At 50.4% G+C, this 18,648-nt stretch overlaps 1 protein-coding gene and 1 pseudogene across 1 annotated transcript in view; one reads left to right on the top strand and one right to left on the bottom strand.

Annotated features, from left to right (window-relative positions):
- Nucleotides 1-315: 315 nt before the first annotated feature.
- LOC112660656 (60S ribosomal protein L12-like) lies at nucleotides 316-869 on the bottom strand (annotated as a pseudogene).
- Nucleotides 870-3,175: 2,306 nt separating this feature from the next.
- The window catches only part of SLC9A1 (solute carrier family 9 member A1), a 48,600-nt gene continuing 33,127 nt past the window's right edge, over nucleotides 3,176-18,648 (top strand). The window contains exon 1 of the mRNA XM_025447286.3: nucleotides 3,176-4,322. Coding sequence (XP_025303071.1) covers nucleotides 3,968-4,322 — 355 coding nt within the window. The 5' untranslated portion in view covers nucleotides 3,176-3,967. The remainder of the gene's footprint in view (nucleotides 4,323-18,648) is intronic.

Consider the following 18,648-nt stretch of genomic DNA (forward strand, 5'->3'; position numbering starts at 1 on the left):
GACACACAGAGAGAGAGAGGCAGAGACACAGACAGAGGGAGAAGCAGGCTCCATGCAGGGAGCCCGACGTGGGACTCGATCCCGGGTCTCCAGGATCAAGTCCTGGGTGGAAGGCAGGCGCTAAACCGCTGAGCCACCCAGGCTACCCTGTCTCTCTTTTAAAAAATATGCTATTTAACTTACTATTTTTAAAAGTTATCTCTATACCCAAACTGGGGCTCAAACTCATGACCCTGAGATCAAGTGTTGCATGTTCTACTAAGCCAGCCAGGCACCCCAAATGATCCTTTATTGGAATATTTTCCTTTGTAGTTCTTAACTAGCTGAGCATTCCATTGTACCACTATTAATGTCATCTATGATGTCATGAGGGTGGTGGCCATCAACACTGCAACCCACAGATTGGGCCATCCCAGGATCTCTTTAATGGTTCCAGAGAGTTCTCTGGCTAAAGATCTGTGCTGCATCTGTTAGGTAATGTCAACAATCTCATCAAAAGTGATATTTCCACTGTGCTTAATGTTTTTCTTCTTTCTGTCTCTTGACAGTTCTTTGAGGGCTCTAATAATTAGGGCCAAGCCTGAAGATATCTCTTCAATCTGGGACTATCTATTCTGAATGGTCAGTTTCACTGTAATCCTCAGACTCTTCTAATCACTGCTTGCCTTGGTGATGTCATCACCAACATTTTCTGGAGATAGACCCAGAGGGTGGATTGGGCCCAGGGCAGACATGACATTGATCTCCCTAACGGTGCACCACAGGCAGATGACTTCGATCTTGTTGGGGTCAAACTTAGGTGGCATGGTGGAGGTGGCTGGTGTCAGATGAACCTGGATTCTAGACCACCAAAGACAGTTGCACCTTCACCTCCTCTGAACTGAAAGCCAAACAAGCCATAAAGTATTTTTAAGTTAAGATTTATTTATTTATTTGAGAGAGAGCGAGCACGTGCATAAGCAGGAGGAGGGGCAGAGGGAGAGAAGCAGGCTCCCTGCTGAGCTTGGAGCCTAACATGGGGCTCAATATCATAACCTGAGATCATGACCTAAGTAAAATCAAGAGTCAGATGCTTATCCGACTGAGCCACCCAGGCACCCCTGGGTAAAAAAATAAAGTATTTTTAAATAAAGGTATGCACAGGGGTACCTGACTGGCTTAGTCAGTAGAGCATGTGACTGTTGGTCTCAGGGTTGTGGGTTCAAGACCTACTCTGGGTATATGAAGAAACTAAGTGACAAAACAAAATGTAAAATGTGACTTGGTCATGACATACAGCTAGTAAGCGGCCCAGCATATTCTTTCCACACATTATTTGCTACATATATTGATGTCATAGCTATAGCAATTCCATAAAATTCCCATTACTTTTGTTGAAAATATTCAGTGAGGGGACAGGGAAGCAGACATGGCTGGGGGTGCGGGGGGAGGAGATGCCACCCAAGGTCCAAGCATCTGAGACTGCACTAGATCTGCAGGGGGAAAGATCTGCACAAACATGTCTTCTCTGAGTTGAGAAGGATGGGGCTGGAATGGTTAAAAAATGAGGACTTGCTAAAACAGGGTTAGAAATATCACAGTATATTTAACTGTTTTTAATAAGATCACACTTTTACCCTGAATAATATAATAGTGATATAATTTATCTGAAATTATTAAATTCATAGCACACTCTAGGTGGTAGAGTCTCATGATGGAACCAATTTTCAGATATCCCTTCCTTTTAGTCTGTCAATGTGTCTATGTGACTGAATGTATAACTTCATGCAGTCCTAACACCAAAAGTCTACATTTGAGGCCCTCAGTACATGTAAATAAAGATAATGATATATATATGCATATATATGCATATATATACACATCATATATGCATATATATGTGTGGTGTTTGCTGGGTACTGCTCTAAGCTTTCCAATGATTCCTGTCTACAGCTATGACCTCTTAAATTTTACCAATTCCAATGAACACGTTCAAATCTCAGTTTCACCACTGCTGTGGATTGAATTGTACCCTCCCAAAAGATGTTGAAGTTCTAATTTCCAGGACCTGTGAACATGGCCTTATTTGGAAATAGATGATTGAAGATGATCAAGTTAAGATAAGATCGTTAAGGTGGGCCCCCATCCATCTGACTGGTGATCCTGTAAAAAGGGGAAATTTGGACTGAGAGACAGAGACCCAAGGAGATGACCACATGAAGACTGGTTATGTTGGCATAATCATCCAACCTCAAAGATTGTCAGCCAACCACTGGAAGCTAGGAGAGGCAAAGAATAGATTCTCCCTCAGAGCTCTCAAAAGGACCCAACTCTGCTGACCCCTTCAATTAAGACCTCTAGTCTGCAGAGTATAAGACAAAAATTTCTCTTCTTTTGTTTTTTTAAAGATTTATTTATTTATTCATTCATTCATTCATTCATTCATGAGAGACATAGAGAGAGGTAGAGACATAGGCAGAGACAGAAGCCGGCTCTATGCAGGGAGCCAGATGTGGGACTCGATCCCGAGACTCCAGGATCATGCCCTGGGGAGGCACTCAACTGCTGAGCCACCCAGGTGTCCCCAAAATTTCTATTCTTTAAACCACCCAGTTTGTGGTACTTTGTTACAGCAGCTCTAGCAAACTAATATAACTATATACTAGCTAAGGAATTCTCTTGTTTTCTCACCTGCAAAACTGGAATGGTTCTATAGGCTAGGATCTATTCTAAACAGTTTGTGTAGATTATCTCATCTGGTCATCATAGCATCCCTCCAAAATAGGTAGTGTTACCATATGCACTTGACAGATAAAAAAGCTAGGGAACAGAGAAGTTAAGTAACTTGTTCAAGGTCATATAGTAACCAAACACATAAGATAAAATATATCCTTTCCAAGATAGCTGGGAACTCACGATCCCGCAGGTGTCTACGTGAAAGTGCTTTGTAAATAGTACGGCATTCTATCCTTGTTAGTTAGAATCTCTGGGGATTCAATCCCCCCCCCCCCTTTTTTTTTTTCCCTCTTCTGCTCTTCCTCTTCCTACGCGTACTTCCCTCCCTTGGCGGCAGTGGTCGCTGCGGTGCGCGGGCGCTGACAGGTCCCTCTAGCCCGCGGCGCTGGCTGCTCGTTGGTGCGTATAAATACCAGCGCCGGGCTCAGCGAAGCATCAGTCCGCCGCTGCCGGGGCCGGGGCCGGGGCCGGGGCTGTCACTGGAGCTGGACGCGGCGGAACTGAAGCTGGGCCGGGGCGGAGCGCCGCGCCGCGCCAGGGCCGCAAGGAGGGGCGTGTTGCTGCCGGCCCACCGCGAGCCGCCCCCAGCCCGCCCCGAGGCGCCCTCCCGCCAGGCCGCCTGCCTCCGCCTTCCGCCTCCCTCCATTTCCCCGGAATTTCAGCCCAGCGCGCCTGCCTGCACCCCGGCCCTTCTCTGGGTGGGGAAGCTCCCGGCAGCAGCTTTCCGGCTTCACTCCTTCCTTGCAGGCTGAGCTCCCAGCCCCCTCTCTCCTTTCCTGGACTGGCTCCCACTCCCGCCCTCCGGCCCCCCCCACCTTCGGTCCCCTTCCTTTACTCAGGCTCCCTGCCCCTTCCCTTAGCTGAGTCCTAGCTCCTCAGTCACTTTGCTCAGCCAAGAATTCCATCTTTCCCTCTTTTCCTTCCCTGGGGTCCATCCTATCCTGTCTCTTCCTCTGTCCCTAGGGTGCAGTCTCTTTCCCCCCACCTCCTTTCCCCAGCCTGGACCTTTTTGGTCTCCTGTGGTCCTTTCTGGGTCCTTGTCCCCTTTGTCCACTTTGGAGTTCTCCATTGCAAACCCAGCCTCCCTCCACCCCGCAGAGATCTGCTTCCACACAAATACCTCTCTGAAACATGAACTTTTTCTAGAGATTGCCCCCAGTCCGTCTTCCACCTGCTGACCCCTTGCCACCTATGTCCCGGGTCTTACTCTCACTTTGCTAACGGTCAAGGCCTGCTGAGCCAAGGGATCAGCATGCTGCTTCTGTGGTCTGGCATCTGCCGCCGCGCTCCTCCGCGAATCTTCCCTTCGTTCCTGGTGGCAGTAGCCTTGGTGGGGCTGCTACCTGTTCTCAGGAGCCATGGCCTGCAGCCCAGCCCTACTGCCAGCACCATCCGAGGCTCAGAGCCACCACGGGAACGCTCGATTGGGGATGTCACCACTGCCCCACCGGAGCTGGCCCCCGAGAGCCGTCCTGTTAACCATTCTGTCACTGAGCACAGCATGAAGACTCGAAAGGCCTTCCCAGTCCTGGGCATTGACTACACACATGTGCGCACACCCTTTGAGATCTCGCTTTGGATCCTGCTGGCCTGCCTCATGAAGATAGGTAAGTCCAGTTTGCTCCGACACCTCTGCTGCTACCAAACTGGTGGGCTTCTTGCCCCACCCTTACCGCTTGAGACTGCCCAGGAGTGAGGGTCTGGGCCACTCCAGTAATGTAGGCAGCCTCCGTCCTGCCATCTTAGTCCTTTTCAAACTTGAGCTCTGTGGTCCGAGTGCTCCCAAGATTGAGGCCAGCTCTGTGCGTGAGAGAAATCAGGATTAGAACTTGGGATGCTTCTTATACTAGGTACTTTCAGCAAGGGTTCCAAGCCCTGCAGGTCTCTGACTGGGCCAGACCCTGAGGGGAGCCAGGTACCCAGGTGTGTGTGAGACAGGAGTGTCTTCCAGCAAGTGGCACAGTCTGCTCTGTCAACAGCAGCCAGGGCAATTACATGCTTCATGGGAGGGCATTCCAGGATGGAGTTTATATCTACTTGGTCTGTCTGAGGAGTTTTAGTAGGGGACCTGTGTGCTGGAGACCTAGAAGTGTGGAGGAATGTGAGGGATCCTCATAGTGTCACCTTCCTTTATTCCCAGAATGTTATCTGTCAGCTTTGCCTGCCCAGGCTGGTTGGGAGCCCCTGAGTCAGTTTCCGGCCCAGGAATGCTATCCTTTATACAGCTTATGGGAGTGGGGCCCTGGAAGTTTCTAAAGTCTGTTTTGGAGGCAAAGGGAGGAGTGGAGGAGGTTGAAGCTTGTTCCCCCCCCGCCCCCCCACTCACCTCCACATTGGCACCCGGCTGTGTCTCAAGGTGCTACATGGGCTGGCCAGTCACTCAACCAAGTGGGGAGAGGGACAGGTGGGTGGGCTCAGGATGTTCTGGTCTGAAGAGACTTTGAAGTGTTCTTTTTGGGAGAAGGAACCAAAAAAGTAGTTCCCTCCCCTCCCTGGTCTCCCTCACTGCTAGGCCTGAACACTCTGTTCTGCTGGGTGATTGATGGAGTTCACTGGAGCCTGCATAGCCCAGAAGTCCCTGGAAGTGTGTCCAAGGGGGCTTTGAAAGCTGCCTTTGCTTTTTTAGCCTCAGCTATCTGCAGAAGGCATGAAGATCTGGGATTCTGCTGGTTTGGGTTTGGAGAGTTTGTGACTCTTGGTAGGAAGCCTCGCAGCTTTTCCAAGGACATGCTAGAGCCGAAAGGAGATGCCAGGCTGGTGTGAGGCAGGTTCTGGGATGTGCTGCAGGAGGACACTCTGTTTTGACAGATCCGGTTGCTGGTGTGGAGCGCTGGTGCTGTGGCAATAGCAGGGCCAGTGTATGGAGCTGGTGGCCCAGCTCCATGCACCTATACCCCAGTGGCAGCCAGCTTCCTGGTAAAAATCAAGGACTGGGCAAGGGGAGCCATGTGTACCGATTCCGACAACAACATGACCTTGAACAAGCTGGGGCCTTTTCCTGCAGGTCTTGCCCAGCTGTGAAACTGGCAAGAATCTCTAAATTTGACCATATCAATTGAGTCATGAAACCTGTGTCTTAATTTTTTTATAGGAAACTAGTGACCATGACGTGTCATTTGCCTGTATGAGACCATAATCACTGTCTATAAATTACCCTTCTCTCTGCAACTCCCTCATCTTCCAGTGATACCTGGCATTGTGTTAGGGCACTGAGCACTGGGGGCTACACTACAAGTCTCAGTGCCTTCTCTTGGGACAACAGCATGACCACAGAGATCCTACTCTGGGCAGTAAGGAGTTTGTCCCTGAAGGCCTGGTATCTATTTCTAATGGGGTCAGGCTTGGCCTGCTTTTTTCCCCCCAGTACCTGTGCCAAGAGACCCTGAGGAGCTGGAGAACAGAGATGATGCCATGGCAAGGGCATCAATCTAGAAGTTAGGAAACTTGGCTTCTCATCCCACCTTTCTCTGTGACCTTGGGCCTGGCACACCTCCCCACCTGTCAGTTGATCTTTGGCCACTTCCAGGTCTGTCATTTCTGCCATTCCACTGACTCGGGTAACCTGGCAAGTCACTCGGCCTTGGGCCTCAATTCTCTTCATTGTAAAATGAGGAGGCTGGATATGATCTCAGGGCATTTGCAGTTCTAAAAGTCTGTGTCTCTGGCTTGGAAGGGCATTCAGAAAACAGAGGAGCCCTAGCATCTGGCTCTTCTGGGAGAGAGAATTAGGACCAAAAGATCTCAAGGGTCCCCTTTCAGGTGGCAAAGGTGGTTGCTCATTTTGTCCCTTTCTCTTTGCAGAGTAGAACTGAGGTTAGATAAAGGCTTCTTCACTCTGCCACTTAGCCTTTCTGAGCCTCCGCTTCCCCAGATAGAAAATGGGGAAAATAATAGTACCTGTAGTGCTGCCAATGTGACAGTGACCCAAGTTAATACATACAAAGCTGCCTTTGTACCTACAGGAAGCGCTCAGTGAGTGACAGCTGCCCCTTTTGGGATTTTCACCACCAAAGGTAGATGCATCCCTACCTCAGCCTCCTATATACATACAGTCTTCTCTGAAGCTGAAAAATCACAAATCTCTCAACCCTAGGCTGTCCAACGGTGTCCTTCCTTAAGGTTTTGGGGTGTTGGGTGTGTCCTGATTTTGTTCTTCCTCTTACTTCAGCTGCCTCCAGGGCTGGTTCTGGGTGGGGAGGGGAAACAGCACCAACTGACTTAGGGGCCCAGGGTGGGGGTTGAGGCCACGTTCCCTCTGCACCTACAGATACCCAGGAGCCTAGGAGTTCACTTTGGGGTCTTGCCTACTCTCTCAGCGCCGCAGTGTGGGTAGGAGTCTTGTGCAAGCCCTCATTCTGTCATGGCTGGCAGCTGCTTCCCTTGCAAGGTACCCCTCCTTAAAGAGCAGAAAGCGCTGTATGCAGTTCACCTTCCTGTCCTAATCAGCAAGCAGGGCCTCGGGTTGCCCCCATCAGAGAGAGCTGTGGGAGGGCGGAGTGGGCTACAGTTGAAGTTCTAGAGTAACAAAAGCTTCTGGGTTCTCTTCTGACTGGCTCAGTGGGTGACAGGAGGCCCTTCTCTGGGCCTTTTTGCTCTCTCTGACAGAGATTCTTGCCTTTTCCTTGACGGGGAGGGGCTGGTGGTAAGAGGGGAGTTTAGACCATTGGGAGACCTGTGAACGTGACCCCAAGCCTTAGGTTAGGTCTGCTTCCCGCTTCTTCCCCCCTTGTGATGTGTGGGCTCTGTGTGAATTACACTTTGTCCCCAGTTCACCCGACTCCCAGTCTAGTGATTGTTCCAAGGGAGAGCCTCCCTGTAACCCAGCTCACCACTGGCACCCCCTGAGTTTGTTTGCCCATATCCCTGACCTGGAACTCCTGGCAGAGGCCTGAGAACCCATAAAGCAGGTATTCATCTTGTCTCCTGACCAGAGACAAGAAGCCTTCCTTTGTCTTTTCACATCTTATAGCTTTATAGCTTTTTTGTTTTGTTTTGTTTTGTTTTGTTTTGGTCTTTGCAAGGCATATCCTGCCATTTCCTTCTTAAACAAGTCTGTGAGGGGGGGAGGTAGGGTCACTGTTGCCCACTTCACATGCATGGATGTCAGACCCAGCAAGTGGTTTCCTGTAAAACTAAGACTAGAACTCACCTCTCCCACTTCAATAAAGGAGAGAGGAACAACTCTAAAGGTCATGTTGAAATTGTCTCAAGAAGCCCAGACAGCTCTCTCTAAAAAGAAAGGGGTGACCTTTTTCTCTTTGGGAAAACAGCTGATGGACTGCAGGACAGTGGGAGGGGTGGGAGGGGGAGGGTCAGCTGGGGTCTGGGAGGAAGCCTTCAGGTAGGACATGTGTCTCCAGAAGTGTCAGGGTGCTTGGAGGGCTTCGATTGGTTAAGCTGCTGGACTTCATTTAGCTGAGCTCCCACAAGGCATGCCTTTCCTCCTCTCATTCCCACTGCGCTCCTCTAGCTCTGGGAAAGCAGACATGGTCAGAAAGTCTGGGCTCTGCTCCTGCCCCTCAGGACCAGTGACCATGGCCAGGTGCCTCATTTCGCTGGACCTGACTTGCCTCACTGGTAAGGTAAAGATGCTAAGATAGCCTTCTAAGACCGGTGTAGAGGGCACCCTTGGGAATGCCCAGCACTGTGCCTGGCTGCTGAGACAGCTTCTATGGCCTGTTCAGACTCCACCCTTTTGGGCGGTCTTCCCAGCCCACTCCATCCCACAGCAGTTGCTCTGACTTCTCCCCCTGAACCCGTTTCCCTTATTGTTTATCCACAACTTTGGCATGAGGCCTAGCCTGCCCTGTGACATCTCTTCTGTTGGGTGTGTTTGTGTTTTAATCAGAATTACCATTTATTGAGTATCTACAGAGTAGTGTCAGGCACTTTATAAAAGTGGTCTCATTTAATTCCTACTATAATCATACGAAATAAAGGCTATCTCTGTTTTACAGATGAGGAAACAGCTCATAGAGGTTATCTTCCGTGATGTTGAATTGCTGTTTCTTTTCTGTGTGAGTCTTGGCATAGCCTCCCAGAGGAGTGCAACTGTATCTCCTGCCCCTCACAGTCCCATGGGCAGATGCACACGTGGCCTTCTGTGGAGTCGATGCCCAGCGTGCTGCACTCGGACTCCCTCTAGGGGTGGGGTAGATGACAGTGGTGGGAGCCCTCTCTCTGTCCCGAGAAAGCGGTTGGGGTTCTGCGCCCAGCTTTGGACCTATCCCCTGTCCCCATGAGTTGCATATAGGTACAGCTGAATCCTGCAGGACTTTCCTGGGCTTTCCCTGGTCCTCTGGTAGTGACCCTGCCTGCCATCTCTTTGGTCTGACTAGGCTTCCTTCTTCCTTGGTTAGGCAGGGGAGTGCCAGTGAAAGGGGGGGGGGTAGCCAGCAGGGGGTGGCTAACCTTGTGATTGTGACCTTCTGCCTCTGGGAAGAAAGGGTGTGGGGCTGCTTTTGGTTACCCTCAGGGCCCAGCAGGATCCTCTGAGAGGCAGCCTCTGTGTTGGGAGCAGGTGGCACAAATTTCTTTAGCCCTATAGGCAGGTAGAATTTGGTAGTAATTCTCATTACTACTGTAACTTGTTTCCAAAGCACTTGCATATGTAGTATTTAATCCTGATTGTCTCAGTGGGTTAGCAGGTGGTATTGATGTGCCCATTATACAGCTAAGGGACCTGAGGCCACTTAGCAAGTAAGTGCCAAGGACACAATCTCTGGACTTGGACTTCTTCTTCTTTTGTTTTAATCTCTGGGCTTCTAACCCAAGACTCCATCCTCTTTCCTGCCTGGCTGACATGCTGGGTCATTATAAAGAGAATGGAGACCAGAGATCCAAAGAGGATTTGATGAGAGTAAGTGACAAGGCACATCCACGTTGGTAACCTCAGTGGTTGTCAGAAAAGACACCAGTTCCCCTAGTAGGAGGGGAGAACTGAAGGAGTAAGGCATCTGGGGTCATCTGGAGCCCAGGCCAGATCAACTCCTAGTTCCTATGAAGAGTATGAGGGCTGAACTCAGCCTCGGTGCTTGTCATTCTCAGAGCCCTGGTCAATGGAACAGCAAACGTTTGAAATAGAGGGCTTTTCCTTAAAGTGTTGTAAGGCCTCCGGGAGGAGATAGGAGAAGCAGAGAAGTGAGTTACAACCAAAAACCTGCTGAATGGGCAGGAACAAGGGAGTCAAGAAACCTGAGATCTGGTCTTAGTTCTTTGCTGGGCTGTGTGACCTTAGGCAAGGTACAACCTCTCTGAGCTCCTGTTAAGGAATATTTGTAATAATTTTGTCATATATTTCTTAATTACATTAGTGGCTGCCTATTAAGCTCCTATTTCAGAAACTATGCCAGGTACTTGCGCAGCTAGAAAATATTGGAGTTCGTGCCCAGATCTTTCTGACTCCAGAGCCCGTGTTCTTCATTATGCCCCAACTCCCTTTCATTTCGGAAGTCTGATTTTTCCCATAATCATTTTGAAAAGGAAGAGTTTTAAGGTGTTACTATTTCAAGTCTTGCCTGCTCTCTGTGGATCGTTTCTTGGGTTTAGGGAAAAACCTGTGACACCCCTACCCCCCACCTCTCCATGTCCCACCGTGAATTAAATAGCCCTTCTCTGAGGTTTGGCATTCAGAAACAAAGGAGAGGCAGGGAATGGGAGTGGAGGGGCCCTCAGACTCCCTTTGGAAATGTCAGCCTGGCCTGAGCTGGCTGGCCTGCCTCCTTCCATCATCCCCGCACCTGCCCCCTTTCCCTCCGTGGTGAGGAGAGAAGGCTCACTCAGCAAACCCAGGACCTGGGTTATTCCTGAGTCATCCATCGCCTGTGTGGGCCTCATTTTGCAGCACTCACACCCCCTGCAAACGTCTGAGTCAGACATGTCTCCCCAAGGTTGTCTGCACACACCGCCCTGGGCCAAACCATCTCTTTAGATGCCGATAAACATCAACTGATACTTTTAGGCAGCCCGTGATTATATGTGGGTATTTTTAATCTTATGGGCTAATCTAGTTTTAACTGAAGTAAGTTTTGAGTTGGGTCTGATCAGTGGGCTCTCCCCCTTCCTTGGGATCATGCTGACTTCACTTTCTTCCCCCTAAAGCTCATCTAACGTGTGGGACCAATTTCAGGGTCTTCTTCGGCCAGACCTGACCCCTGAGTTCTAATACTGACTTGCTGAGAATTTGGAGTTCCCCAAATCACCTCCACAAGTTCTTTTCTGAAAAGATATATTTGTAAGCGGCTTGCAGTGAGGTTCAGGATGAGAAGTCCTGTTCCTCCCCAGTGCCCCCTTCCCAGTCCCTTGTGGGGACACTTACCCCTAAGCCCAGTCTCACTCTTCCACAGAACTCAGCCTGTTGGAAACCAGGCTCTGAAGGCAGAGGGGTGACATCACAGCTGTGTTTCAGGCAGAGCCCACGAGCTCACCAAAATAATAAATAGCTAACACTTGCATAGCACTTGCCGTGTGCCAGGCAAAGCTCACAAAGGCTATGTCTTTGTCCTGGTCAGCCTGAGAGCAGCTAATTAATTTGTCTCTTCAAGCTGAGATTGGAGAGGCAGGTCGGTGAAGTCAGCCACCAGGCATTTAGCATTGTGGGCTATCAGGCAACCAAGAAAAGTGAAACCCCAGGTCCTGCTCATTAGGAGCCTCCAGTGTGCTTAGGAGAAAATGGTCTGTTTGTGCTGAGGGGATGGCACAAACATCCTGGCAGGCAAAGTTCAGGGAATAAACAATCCCTGAGGGCAGGGGTAAGTAGTGGAGGCCTCTCAGGGGAAGTGGAATTTGAGCTAGTCTTGAAGGATGGAGAGGAATAAGATAGCCATGCAGGACCCAGAGAGTTATTCTTAGCACACGATCCCCACGGGTGTAAGCCCCCTGAGGACAGGGCCTTTGTTTGCTTTCTTCTCTGTGCCTGGCACAGAGGAAGGACTCCTGTATCTCTGGGGAATGAAGGAGTGCATGACTGACTTCCATGTAGAGATGGGGTCCGTGTGAAGCATGGGTCAGGCAGGAAACCAGTTTGACGGCTCAGAGAAGGAGAGGAAGGGTTGGAGAGGCTCCTCACAAGACCGAATGCCAGGCCGGGAGTTTCACTGAACTCAGAAAGTGACACTTAGAGTGCTTTGAGGCGTCAGCCCGCATGTGAGTGGTGCTGCCAAGACCACCTCCCTCCCTCGCCACTTCCCTGGGCTTGGCTCTAATGGAGAGTCTTTAAGGGCATCCTCTCTGGGCTGGGTGGGGTCTCTCTGGAAAAGTCTGGTTCTGTTTGGTCTGCCCTCCATTTGTGTAAGTAAAAGCAAGATACCAGAGCTTCCTCAGGGAGCTGCCAAGAGGCCTAATTGAATTGAACTTTTCCCGGGAAGATTCTTCAAGCCATCAACTGCACCGTGACTGTGAATGAATGAGACCAGTGTCCATAAACCATGCAAGAAGGCAATCTGCACTAATTTATGGTTGTGCCTAGACAGATTGACTTATGGCTTCTCTTTGTTTTTATGTGTGTTGGGAGTGGGCTGGGGCCAGAATCTTCTTTCTGTGGCAGATTTATTTTTAAAATATGAATAAATAAAACATGTTTGTGGTCAAAACAAAACAAACAGAAATAAAACTAACAGTCTGGAAGGGTATTAAGGTAAAAAGTAAAAGGTTCCCTCCTTATTTCTCTGATAACCCGACTGTCTTACTCCCCAGAGTTAACTTTCTTGTGCTTCTTTTCATAAATTCTCTATGCATATATGAGTGTGGGAGTATGAGGATAGATTTAGTTTTCATAAAACCATTTGTATAAAGGAAAAAGAGTTCTAGGCTGAGACCTGGATCCTAGTCCTAGCTCTGGCTCTTTCTTGCAGATTGACCTATGGTAAGTCATTTTGCCTCCCTGGGCCTTAGTTTTCCTATCTGTCGATTCCAGTTATTGAAAGAAAGGCCTCTCTGGGAGTTTTCAGTAGGAAAGACAGTCATCCCAGAGGAGCTCCTGCTCTGGTGAGGCCTGGGCAGACTGAGGCCTTTTGGGAGATGGGCCACTGCTGTCATCAGCCCTGGCTTCAGAGTACGGAATTCCCAAATATAGGATCATGGTCCTCTCCAACTCCAGTCAGGGTTATGAGATCAAATGAACAGGTTCGCAGAGAGCCAGCTTGGTTGCTGGAGAAGTAAGACAAAATACGAGGTTTGGAGAGTGTGTAGCTCAGGCTGGGATGATGGGGCATTGGATTAGAGGAGGAGACATGAGGGAAGGTTTCCTGAAGGAGTGGTCCTGAGGAGTGGGCCAGGTGGAGAAGATGAACATCGTTTGGTAAGACTTGCTTTTGGAAGGGATTCTGGCTTAGGTGGGAGAATGGACTGGATGACCTGCTTTTCTTCTAGGATTTAGGTTTCTAAGATACTTCTTTTTATGTATTTATGTATGTGGGCTCTACACCCAGTGTGAGGCTCGAACTCACAGGAGTTGCATGCTCCACTGACTGAGCCACCTAGGTGTTCCTAAGAGTCTTTCTGAGTCCATGGTGGAGTTCAGGGGACTTATGGGCCCCCCAAGATAGTCTGCAGACATTGTATGTATGTGTTTTTATCAGAGAGAGAGTAGTACTAGCCACAGATTTTCTGAGGGATCTGTGTGGACCCACAAAGTTGAGGAGCTTTGAACTTTTGTGCTGTGAAAATTTGAAGAACGGTAAAGGACTTTCCTTGGGCAAAGTACTATACTGAACCCCAGGGCAAGTGGGATTTGCCTGGGAGACTGTAGAACTCATTCTAGGCAAGGGAACTGAACCCAGTCAGAATGAGTAAGCTGTGTCCTGGGAGAAGAGAAAGGAAAGTGACCCTGTAAAGTAGAGAAAAGCTTTTCTGGATTGGGGATCAAAGCAGGTGCAGCAGGCTCCTCCTGCCCTGCCCTACTGTGCTGGCAGGGAAGGTGCTGGGCTCCTTCTACCCCCAGGGTCGGCTAGGTCTCCATGGTGAGTCCAGTTCACACCCTGAAAGGTAATTCAGGCCTCTCCCCATTTTTCCTAAAGTCGGTAGGGCCCAGACACATCTCTGAGTTTCTGTTAGGGGAAGCAGCTACCTTTGAGGCAGCAGAGACAAGGGATTGCCTCTGAAGGGGACAGGCTTTGAGGGCACAGTGCTAGGCAGCCGTGATTGGCCTTTGCTATTTCTGGACTGGGACACTTTATCTCCTGCTCTTACCAATTCTGGGAGTGAAAGTAGAGAATATTTTTCTACCTGCAGAATGCTAGAAATAGAAAGAACCTTATGGTAACCTGTGGCCCAGGGGCCCAGAAGGGAGATGAAAATGTTTTGATCCCTTCCTCTCATTTTCCAGTTGAGGCCCAGAGCCACACAGGAGTTCAATGGCAGAGGGAGGCTTTTCTTGCTCTCTTAACTAATAACTCAGGGGTCTCTGGACAGTAAGACATGGACCAGTAGGAAGGGCTGTGGTCTTTGGCCTGGATGTTGGTTTCTAAGCATTGGTGACTCTGATGGGTCCTTTAAGCCTACGAAGGGCAACTTCCTGCTGGAGTATCAATCCAAGAGCTGTTCCTGGCAAGGAAGCCATTTGGCCTTGGCCACACAGCCCCTCCTTGCAGGAAAACCAAGTGCAAAGGCTTTGGACTCCATCACAAGCCAGTGTTGAGCCTGGGTGCTGTGCTTTTTATAGCATCTTTGCCATCAAACGAGGCATCAAGATCTTATCTTTTGGGTCCTGGGCCAGGGCCCACAGGAATCTGGATGCTGTACCAGGTAGGCAGGATGCCTGCTTGAGGCAGAGCCAGCTCACCTCACTCAGCACAGCCCAAGACTCATGTTACAAGTTGGTGGAGGAGGGGAACAGGAGTCCACCCCACCCTCCCCTGGCCAGCCTGGCTGGCAGACCAAGCAAAGATGAATGAGAACCATGTCTTTTGAGGAATTCAGGGACTGGTCTGAGAAATGCCATATAGATGCAGGACAGTTAGGCAGTAGAAAGTGGGAGTGATTTGAGGTACAGATGGAATTCTCTGAAGGTTTAAAAGAGGCAGAAAGACCTTACCACCTGGGAGGTTAGGAAGGGGGTTTTGTGGAAGTGATAGTTGAACTAACCCTTGAAGAATAAGTAGGATTTAGATGAGATGCTTGAGTGAAATGGGTCTCACTGGGCACAGCCAGAAGCTTCGAGTTGGGGGAAGGCCTTGGAATTAGGAGTGTCCCAGACCAATTCCCTTTGGGAACATAGTGGTTAGGAACACAGGCTTTGCCCCACCATGGACTTAGATTCAGATTTCAGCTCTACCACTTTGTGGCACCGTGACTTTGGGCAAGTCCCTTCCCCTCTTTGAGTCTTAGTTTGATCACCTGCAACGCAAAGTGGCACCTGGCAGCAACGTTGGAAGGGTTCAGGGGGAGAGCCCTGGGAAGATGGGTGTCACAGAGTTTGGCACATTCCAAACACATGATAAATGGTGGCACTCAGGAATCCCTCTAGGGTCAGGAGGAAGGGAAATACTGGCTTGTTTCTTCTGACTCTCGAATCTCCCAGCAACTGAATAATCACTCAGCAAGGCTTACTGATGCCCTGCTGTGTGTCCAGTGCTGTGCGAAGTGCAGATGTGAGGTGGCTGTGGATCAGTCATATGTATCCTTTTAATGAATACACTCCTAAGGTGGCTAAAGCACATTACAACCTGCATCAGGAAACTTTCTGGGGAGATGCTGTTCTTCTTTTTACGAATGCGGAAACTGAGGTCCCAAGAGGTTAGATGACTTGCCTAGGAGCATATAAGCCTCACTGGCACGGCTGAAGCCGGAGTGAGGGCTTTTCATTCCAAGTTCTCTGCTATTTCTCCTATGTAATAGTCATTTCACCATCCAGCCGTAGTAGCAAGACTTATCACTTGAAACATTTAATGAGCAAAGCACAACTTTGTATGACAACTTGATGCGTAGCTATAAAAGCACTAAATTTTGCAGAACAGATGATGGTTTTTAAAATAGGCCCGGCTATGATGAGGTGCCAGGTGAACTGTGCCAGTATGAAGGACAGAGGTTCTGCTGCTTTGCAACTCCACCACCCTCGCTGAGCCTCAGTTTCTCCAGTGAAACAGGTAATGTGTGCAAAGTTCCAGGCACATCAAAAACACTCAGAAGTGGAGTGACCACTATGCCTGTAGCATTCAAGGAAGAGGAAACGTGAATGATTGGAAGATGGTTTTTAGGTGTGAGAGCCAGAGGGCACTGGGTAATGCTGACTGTCACCAGGACTGGGGTAGGCATGCAGATGCAGCCTTGAGCTGAAGGGTCTGAGTTTGGTCTCAGCTGGGAGGGGGAGGCACACATTCAACAAACACTGATTCGTGCCTCAGAAATGCTGTGCTGGAGATGGAGAGATGAATAAACATAATCCCAGCCTCATAGGAGAGACTGACACATAAATAGGCACCTGTGACAGGCTGTGAAATGCTGCAGTGGGGCCCACAGTGCTGTGGGTGCACAGGAGGAGATGGGTGGGAGGTGGAGCAGAGAAGGCTTCCCAGAGTTTTGAACTGAGCCTTGAAGGTTAAGCAGGTGTTTGCTCACCTGCAGGGTGGAGCTGGAGAAAGGCACAGAGATGTGAATAATACAGAGCCATAGATAATGCAGAACCATTGACCTTTTCTGGTAAAACCTTTTGGGGTGTCTTTCAGCCATTTAACCTCAGCCCCAAACATATTCACCCTCCTGCTTGGCTGGGCTGAGAAGCTGAGCCTCCCTGTGGGCTGTGAGCCCTGGTGCTGGATGTCGCTGTGTGTAGGGGGCAAGGAGGGAGCTGTTGTTTTCTGGGACCCACCAAGTGCCTCGCCTTGTGCTAAGGGCTCTTCACGGTACATTATTGTCCGAGTGTCACGGCAACCCTGAAGGGTGCAAGTCCTGGTGCGTGTGTCTTTACAGCCACCTCAGGGAGTGAAATGGAATAAAAGCATCCAGTGATTGCTGTGCCATACCTCAGCCTAGGAGGACTTCAGGGAGAAGGGAGATGTGGCTTGAATGAGGGGAGATCAGAGACCTTTGTGCAGGTGCCTTCACAAGACCTCGCAAAGGGGTGGGGGGCAGATGAGGCAAGGGTTGTAGCATCAGCTGAGGCTCTGAGCTGTGGATGTGAGTGAGGCACCCTGGCTGGGTGTGGGGGATAGTCTGGGCTGGGGGTCAGTGAGAAATAAGACTGGGTAGGTGGGCTAGCCTGGATTCCCAGGCATTGAGAACTCCAGCCAGAGGGCTCCTCAGGCAGTTAGAAAGCATGGCTGCACAGATCCAAGACTCGCCCTTCACTCTATTTCCACTTCTGCTCCCCCTGTCCAAGCCCTGTGCGAGCGTCTGTAACTGGGTGACTCCAGGGGCCTCCTGAACAGGCTCCTGGCTGCACTCCCCTCTGCCTATAATCAGTTCTCCATGGAGCAGCCGGATGAATTGTTCAGAAATGCAAACCAGAACTCAGGATTCCCCTGCTTTAAACCTTCCAAGTGCTTCCTGATGAACCTGGGATAAGAGGAAAATCCAGGAGAGGTGTGGCTATACCTCTCACCCTCGCTGCCTGTTGTCCTTCCCATGCCTCGCTCACACCAGCCTGCCTCAGTTTCTCAGGTGCACCTTCCTCTGTAGGGCCTCTGCCTTTGCTCTCAGCCGCTTGGAAGACCGCCCACCACAGGCCAGCTCCCTGTCCAGGCCCTGCATCGGAGGTCATCTCAGAGAGGCCTCCCTGGCCGCCGAGTCTGGTGTGTAGCACCTCCCTCCTCCCACATCAGACACTATTCTGGGTGCTGAGGACACAGCCAGGAGAAAGACAAGGAGGCTCCTGGTGTCGGGGGGCTCGCATGCCAGTGTGAGGTGTTGGGCGGTAGACACAATGGTATCAGGCAGTGATAAGTATCCTGAAGAAAATAAATATGAGAGAGATGTGCTCCTTTGGATCCTCAGCGAAGGCCTCTCTAAGGAGGTGGCTTTTGAGCTGAGTAAATGACAAGAAGGAGCTTGCCTTCCAAAGACCAGGGGCCATGGGGAAGGCATGTTTGAGGAACTCGGAGTAGAATGAGAAGGAGGGGGAGGGAAGGAGATGTGGTTTGAGAATGGAGGGGAAGACAGTGTTAAGAGTGGGTTGGGTTGGCCTTGGGTTGGGTTCTAGGTGCTATGTGGTGCCATTGAACGCTTTTGATCAGGGTGATGTGGTCTGATGTGGGAAGGGATGTGCAGAGCAGCCCAGGAGCCGGAGATGGAGAGTTGGCTCTGGCTTTGTGCTGGCCTCAGTGAGCTGAGCAAAGCAAGTCCTGGCCCATGGCCACTCGGCCCAGGTCTAGGAGAGCAACAGGTACGAAGCTTCCATGCAGGCACCTGTGTCCAGACCAGCAGTGGGACAGAAGCTCCAGCCTGGGAGAGCCCTTCCCAGGAAAGGGTGAACAGGGAGCGGGAGCAGAGCAGGAGGGGCATGAGGGCACATGAGGAAGGGAGGGGCTGAGAGGACGCCAGGCTCTGCTGGACTCCTGCCTCCTCCTCCCCTGCCCCACCCTAGCGCCTGCAGGCAAGCAGTCACCAGACCTGTCCTGTGCGAGCCTTGGTGTAGCCAAGTGCCAGGCTTCTGACATGTCTGTTCCCTGCTGAATCTATGGTTCCACATGACCTGGGTGGCTGCCAGACCCAGAAAGACCAAGCTTAGAATCAGAGAATCAGATTTTATTGTTACGAAGGATGCGAGGGACAGAGTGAGGGATCCAGGCTGGAGAAAGAAAAGATAAGGGGGTTGGGGACCAAGAGGCTTAGACTTGCCAGCTCTTGCAGCATTGGGGGGCCTGGCAGGCAGACCTGGGGGGGGGGCGGTCCTTGACAGTGCTGTGGAGAGCACCCAGCAGTAAGGCTGGCAAATGCTTGGTGAGCAGTCATAGAGCCTAGCCCAACCCCCTCATCTCACAGAGGAGGAAGCAAAAGGCC

This window comes from Canis lupus, chromosome 2 (genome assembly GCF_003254725.2).
Source record: "Canis lupus dingo isolate Sandy chromosome 2, ASM325472v2, whole genome shotgun sequence".
In the NCBI taxonomy this organism is placed as follows: domain Eukaryota; kingdom Metazoa; phylum Chordata; class Mammalia; order Carnivora; family Canidae; genus Canis; species Canis lupus.